Below are 7,121 nucleotides of genomic sequence, written 5' to 3'. Positions count from 1 at the left end.
TGGCTGCGGACTTTATCAGTAAATAGGAAATTCACAGATAACGGCACTAAAAGGAATTTGAGCAGCCGAAATCCGAGACGAGATGCCTCCCGCCCCACGCCTAACTGGGACCGGGCAGCGTCCCTGCGAGCTCCTCCCGGAGCAGGGAGCCGGGGAGAGCAGAGCCAAGTTTCCCGGCTCCGGTGGGGACCCCCGAGCGGGAGGGAGGGCCGGACACCCGCCCCCGGCCCCGGCCCGCGGCGGGCGGTGCTGCTGCCGGGCAGGGCCGGGCCGGGCCGGGCGGGCCGGGGGCGGAGGGCGGGCGCCCCGCGTCACCTCAAATAGCCCTGCCCGCGGCCGCGGCGCTCAGAGCCGGCTCGGAGCCGCCCGGGGCAGCGGAGCAGACCCGCCGCGCCTTCCTTCCTGCGGAGCCCGTGGGACAGCGCTGGCAGCACCATGACTTCGGCGGCGGTGGAAATTTTGGGGCTGGGACTGGGCATCCTGGGCTGGGTGGGGGTGATCGTGGCCTGCGGGTTGCCCATGTGGCAGGTGTCGGCCTTCATCGGCGGGAACATCGTGGTGGCGCAGACCATCTGGGAAGGGCTGTGGATGAGCTGCGCGGTGCAGAGCACGGGGCAGATGCAGTGCAAGGTGTACGATTCCATCCTGGCGCTGCCGCCCGAGGTGCAGGCGGGCCGGGCGCTCACCGTCATCGTGGCGCTGCTGGGGCTGGTGGCGCTGCTGGTGACCGTGGTGGGCGCGCAGTGCACCAACTGCATCCGACCCGGCAAGATGAAGTCCCGCATCGTGATCGCCGGCGGGGCCGTCTACATCCTCTGCGGGGTCCTGGTCCTCATCCCGCTCTGCTGGTTCGCCAATATCGTCATCAGCGACTTCTACGACCCCAGCGTGCCGTCGTCCAAGAAGCGGGAGATGGGGGCCGCGCTCTACATCGGCTGGGCGGCCACGGCCCTGCTGCTCTTCGGGGGCTGCCTCATCTGCTGCTGCTCCTGCTCCCAGCGCGACGAGACCTCCTTCCCCGTCAAGTACTCGGCGCCGCGGCGGCCCACGTCCAACGGCGAGTACGACAAGAAGAATTACGTCTGAGCGGGGCTGGCCCGCTCCGCGGCCCCGCGGGGCACGGACAGACGGCTGCGGCCCGGGAGCGTCTGCGGGGAGCTCCAGCGCTCCCCTGCCTGGAGGCTTTTCTTAGCGGGGACCCCCGTGAAGCGGCGGCCCTAGGCAGGGCAGCGCCCCGCTGCCCTCCAGCCCGGCTCCCCGGCGGGTCCGGCCGCTCCGCTGCGGGCAGCGCCGCGCTCGGCGCCGCCGGCTCCCGGTACTGACCGACCGCGCTGCCGGCCGAGCAAAGCCCTCCGCGAACCAGCGTCGGGAACCGAGGAGCCCCGGCGAGTCACGGCGGCGTTTGCCGGGACGCCCCGTCCGGGCTTCGCCGCCGCCGCCTGCCCGCCGGCTCCCGCCGCCGGCCCCGGCCGTTCCCCGGTGTTACCGGGACACTTGTGAGTACTCTGCCCCCGTTGTGGCTGCCGGTGCCTCGGGGCACCGCCTGCTGCCGGGACCGGGCGTCGGGTGCGCGCCAGAGCCGAGGAGCAGCTTCGCATCTCCGTCATCTCTCCCCAAAGGCTGCATCCGGCAGGTCCCGCTCGGACTGATAACGGGGGGTTTGATCTATTCGGGCAATTAAAATAGGGATCCTGTCCAAAGCCTGACACTAACCTCGGTCCTTAATCCCACAGGCAGTAACTCTTTGGAGAAAGTTATTTAACTTTCTTCAGTTGTTTCAGTCCTTCAGTGAAGCGTATTGGTCTGTGTGTATTTGAAACCTCGAAAGAGATTTCAGGTAGTTGCTGTCCTTTAGTGGAGTACAAATCAGATTGTAGGTTGTCTCTTGAGGTTCTTCATCTCTTCTTCAGCTTATGCTCTGTTTTTACTTGAAAATGAACTCATTGCCAGAATTATTCAAGGACTAGACTAAGAAATCTAGGAGATCACTGTATGTCCTGGCTCCAGCAGGGCCTCTGCTCCTCTCATCTGCACTACAGGAGATTGGAAACATAAAAATCACCCCAGATACTGATGGTTGGGGGGAATGATGTCTTTGTGGCCTTCCTGCCAAGCTCTGCTTGCTGCCAGTTTTGAAATGTGTGTTCAGTTGGACGTGAGCTTGGTTGGCTCCCCACCATGGTTTTGTTAACACGTGCTTTCCTTCATTTACCAAATCAAGCAAAAAATTGCTGGAAGAATTTTACCAAAAATATCTCGAGTGAGACTTTACACCAGGTGATCAGTTGTGAAGTCATGACTCTCACAGCTCTCAGCTCCTCTGCATTGCCCTAGTAACACTCTGCAGACTGGAAGGAAGATGGTTTGGACAACATAACTCTAATTTTCCTCAGGTCAACACCTCCTGAACTTCATCACAGTCTGAAATATTAGTTTACACTTTTTCATTTTACACTGCAGAGACAAACTTTGTTAAGGGAGGAGCTTAAGGGGATGGTTTGATACTCCTCCAATCTAATTATTTGTAAATCCACACAGGATGATGCTACTGACTGTGGCAGCATCTACATTGCCATAAGGAGATTTCTGCCAAGAGTTAGGGAGGAAATGTGCTGTTTATACTCCTCAGAGATCAACCCTACAACCTCATAGGTCCTCACAATCATGTAGCAATACAGTGCATAGCTGACCTGAGCATTAACTCTTACAGCTTTCTGGTAACACCAAACTCATTGACAAACCATAACTGTGGGTCTGACAGATTCACATTGACCCTGTTCTTGCCTTGCTTAGCAAACTTAAAATTCTTGAGGTATCAGCAATTCATAGACTGGAATGAGAGACTAAAGTCTTGCCCCTGCAATTTTTGATGTTGAATATTGAGCACCTTTTTGAAGATAAGTCCTTTTGTTTTTTAAACACATAAATAGCAGGGTCTGAGCTCATCAGAGAATACAAAAGCAGAGCAATATGTCTACAAGTACTTCTGCTCTATAGAGGTGCAGCTCTAATACTGCCTCCATTTTAATAAAATATGTAATTTTGTTTTTATTATGTGATATGTAGTTTTGGTACAAGAGTGAAACATTCTATATTTCATCATTGCAACTTTTTGAAAACAGTGTAACCTTGTAAACTGTAAATGTATTTAAAGGCATATATTTTGCAAGAAATCTACCAAAGTTGGCTTGTTATATGGTTTGGTGCCTTTATTTCATGACTACTTTGTTTCAAATTGTAACATCCAACTGTATTTGTCACTCAGCTCTCTGGTGTCTAGCAAATGAGCCCACAGATATTAGCCCAAATCCTGGACCTTGCCCTCTTTTGTCTCAAGTTAAAGAACTAAACCCCACTGACAAAAATGTCTGCATGTCTCTGAACAGCAGAGCCTTCACAAGTGCTGCAGAATTTGGGGTCTGACCAACAGATGAAATGTTCCTGGAGAATCCATCACTAGCATTTCAAATCAAAACTGGTGTCTTTGGGAGAGGGAGGAGAAACCAATGCCTTAGAAGGGAATTTTAACAAGCCAAATTTCTTGTATTGAGGCAGGGCTGGATCCTCTTATAACCAAAATCTGAAAAACTTACACAGAAAGATCTCTTGGAAGAAGCTGGTGCTAACTGTGCATGTGCTACTAAACACAGCATCATCCTACCAAAACTGTAACTTGTGCCTGAGATCAGAGGGGCAGCACCCAACAATACTTGCAGGAAGTGGAGCCCATTTAAAAAAATATTTTTATATTTAATCTCATCCTTCAGTATCGTTAGTTGTTGCTGTGCTTTAAAAGATAACCTGAGAGAATGCTGTTACTGATGTCCCTGGCTTCAGGGTAAAAGTCTAAGTCAGTTTCTGCTATTTTGTTTTCTAAGAACAAAGATCTAGTCCTGAATTTAAAACCTTGGAAGTGCTCAGGATCAGGCCTGAACCTCATCCCAATGAAAAGATAAATCTATAGCACTTGTTTACTATTTTTATTTTGTATTTATGATTTCACATAAAAATAAAAACATGTAAACCAATCCCTGAACAGAGTCACTGTGTTTTGTGAAAGCCACTGGGTTGTTTGGCTCAGGAAGGTGGGGTGTGATATTGGTGCCCAGAGGGAATTTACCTGGGCTGGCTTTGGGGAGGAGAGCTGGGTCACCTCTGAGGAAGAAGGAAGGGCTGCTCCCTTGCAGAGCACCACCTCAGCTCTCCACTGAAGCCTCAGACAAAAGAGAGCAAGGAGCAGCAGCTGCTCTTGTGATGTGAGCACATTAGGAAGTGGAGTGTGAGTCCCAGCTATTTTGGGAACAGCTCTAAGCATGAAGCTTTTAAAGCTTTCAATTTTTACACATTTAAACTAAAAGGAAAAAATCCTGCTGCTTGGATCAGCCCCAACCTGACCTGATACCCTAATTGTTTCTGCCAAGCATTTCTTTTTTTTTTTTCAAAAGTGCATTCAAGCTGGGGAAAAACATTTTCACAGATGCAGCAGAACAGAACCTAAAAAAAAAAGACCCAAAACTAATAAAGACTGGTAAAGTAAACTATATAGACTAGTTGCTAGTGGAGAAATTTACCTAAGTTATTTGACTGCCAGGGAGGACATTCAATATTTTGTAGATTTTTTTTTTCTTTCAAGATTTTCAAGCTTTGTTCTAACAAACTATTGCTTTAAAAATGAAGAAAAAACATCTTCAAAGCCTTCATTTTGCAGCATACTTGCCAGCTCGGTTGAGATTAACAAAAGCTCCTTGCCACCCTCCCATTGCTATGCACATGCTGAGCTGGAAAGAGGGTGTCTGTCAGCTTGGCCTTTGTCCTGCTAAACGAACCATTTCATAGTTATGAATTTGAAAGTAACCTGCAGTTCATACCCTGCAAATCTGGTTAGATCCTGTCTGTGCAAAGAAGGGAAATGCACCAGGCAGGGGGAAAAGGAAGCTCAATCAGTCATGTTTGCTGCAGGATGTTTAAGGAAATATTTCCTTTTCCTGTACAAAGATGTTAGTTGGGTATCTGCTCTTTGAAACATACAAAACATTTTACTCTTTGTGAGTGAGAGAGTTCAGATTTTTATTTAAAATCTATTCTTTGATCAAATATTATGCAAGGAATTTGTTCTTTTTCCTTGGCCATCTTTCAAACCCCAAAAGCAGGTCTCCTCCAAATCATCCATATATCTGTAATGCTAAAAGACAGTCCTGCCTGTCAGGAGCCATATGCCACATGTAAGTGCCATATTCATTCATTTATTGAACAATATATTAAGGCAGCATTCAGCATCAGATGGTACCCACAATGCATCCCTTTTGTGTGTGCACCGAAGAAGAAAATCATTAATTAAACACACATGTTTGAGGATTTTCTTTTGTAAGGCTGCTTGGTAAGACATAACAAATATTCCTGCTGTATTAGATTAATTGGGTGAGAGAAGGTGAATTCTCTTTTCAGGTCAAATACTGCATTTGTTTTACTTGGAGCCTGATTGTGAAAAGACAAATCATCCTGACAAAGCCTCAGGAGTTTGTTGTATTTATATTTTGGACATGACTGACTTCTACCATTTTTATTTTGATCAGACCTTAGTTTGTGTCTGTGTGTGTCACTGCTCCAGGCTGTTCCTTGCTGTCTCTGCAGCAATAGGGTCTGTCTAGAAACCTCCTTCTTCTACCTACTACTACCCTCAATTAGAAGAAAAGGAGAACTTCAACCACTGATAAAACCTCCCATGGCAACAGTGAAGGCTTTACAGTTGCCTGGATACACAGACTTGCTTCACCTTTTTCTTAAGCACAGATTGAGACATCATGAATCAATTCATCAGTGTCCTTTGTCTGTGCCATTTTGGGATTTTGTTACAACACTGAGCTTCCCCCTCCTTCCAAAGCTCACCGTGTGGATTCAACCCAAAATCAGACAGAGAAAGGTAAGGAGCAGTGGGACTCAGCATGGAAACACAAGTGTTGTGCTGAAGGCATCTCCCAGGGCTCCTGCCAGTCCTCTCCTCATGCTGCTCCCTGGCCACTCATCTACTGCCCTGAGGGAGAGCTTTGCCTCTCTGAAACTCCACCTGTGGTTTGGGTTGCTGGTTGCTGTAGCCAAATAAGCTCAGAACCAGGGGGGATCAAATCACACAAACTTTACCACTTAAAATGTGAAAATACTCATCAGCATCAGTGGCTGTTTTAAAAGTGGTAGAGGAAAATGAATATATGAATGATCTGGATGTCAGCCATCCTGACAAGAATTAACTGGTGCATTAACTGAACTACTGGCCTTAGCTATTTGATTTGAGAACAATAGAATCATCCAGCATGGGGTACTATACATACAGCACTGATTAAAGCAAAAGAAGAATGAACCTTGAGACTACTATCCAGATGTTTGGTCTCAGGCTGCAAAAGGAAATTAAAAAGGGAAACACCTCACTCCACAAGCCACAGCCTTTTCAACAAGACACACAAATCTCATTACATTAATAATGGAGAGTAAACAACAAACCACCTCCAATACCCAGTACAGAAGGACTTTGACCATCTAGAAAATCAGGCAGAAAATAAAATAATCTGCATCCTTTACTCTGATCCTCATTAAAGCATCTTGAATGTCAAAAGCTACTCACATTGACTAAAGCACTGGCAGGGTATTCAGAGCAGGTACAAGGTGTTCCTGAGGCCCAGTTGATATGACATCCACACAAGTTTCTCCTTCTTTTGGGAAAAAATAGCCTTACTTCAGGCATGATGAAGTACCTCAGTGCTCTTGTATACAGCAATAGCAGTGGATCCATTCCTTATTACACCTCAGCTTCAAACCCAGGGATGTTCCCTTCAAGTGGATCCTCCAGGCTGCACCAGCCAGGCAGAGTTTGCATGGCCCAGGGAGGTGCTCTGGTGTACACAAACAAAACAGATGAGATTAAGCCTGCTCATGTTTATTTACAGTGGAGAACAAAAGTAAATGTTTAAAATAGCTGATTTTTTCCAGGCAAACAACAGATAACACTCTCAAAATGACTCTGATACAGTGAGCAAGCTGTGAACTCTGTGCCAGCATCCCGTGCATCTCTCATTGCTGGCTATGTCCTGCAAGCAGGTAAGCTACACATGTGCACATTTTAGGTCTTC

The 7,121-nt window shown here is 48.0% G+C and overlaps 1 protein-coding gene across 1 annotated transcript; it reads left to right on the top strand.

The window, feature by feature from the left end:
• Positions 1–363: 363 nt before the first annotated feature.
• On the top strand, positions 364–4,028 carry CLDN5 (claudin 5). The gene has a single exon (XM_058816416.1). The coding sequence runs from the start codon at positions 436–438 to the stop codon at positions 1,084–1,086; it is 651 nt and encodes a 216-aa protein (XP_058672399.1). The 5' UTR covers positions 364–435; the 3' UTR covers positions 1,087–4,028.
• The last annotated feature ends 3,093 nt before the right edge of the window (positions 4,029–7,121 follow it).

Source organism: Ammospiza caudacuta, chromosome 18, assembly GCF_027887145.1.
Source record: "Ammospiza caudacuta isolate bAmmCau1 chromosome 18, bAmmCau1.pri, whole genome shotgun sequence".
Classification (NCBI taxonomy): domain Eukaryota; kingdom Metazoa; phylum Chordata; class Aves; order Passeriformes; family Passerellidae; genus Ammospiza; species Ammospiza caudacuta.
This window is presented reverse-complemented; position numbering and strand designations above follow the sequence as displayed.

Bases quoted from the DNA above. Each gene is read 5' to 3' on its own strand.
- CLDN5 (XM_058816416.1), top strand. From the start codon at position 436: ATGACTTCGGCGGCGGTGGAAATTTTGGGGCTGGGACTGGGCATCCTG.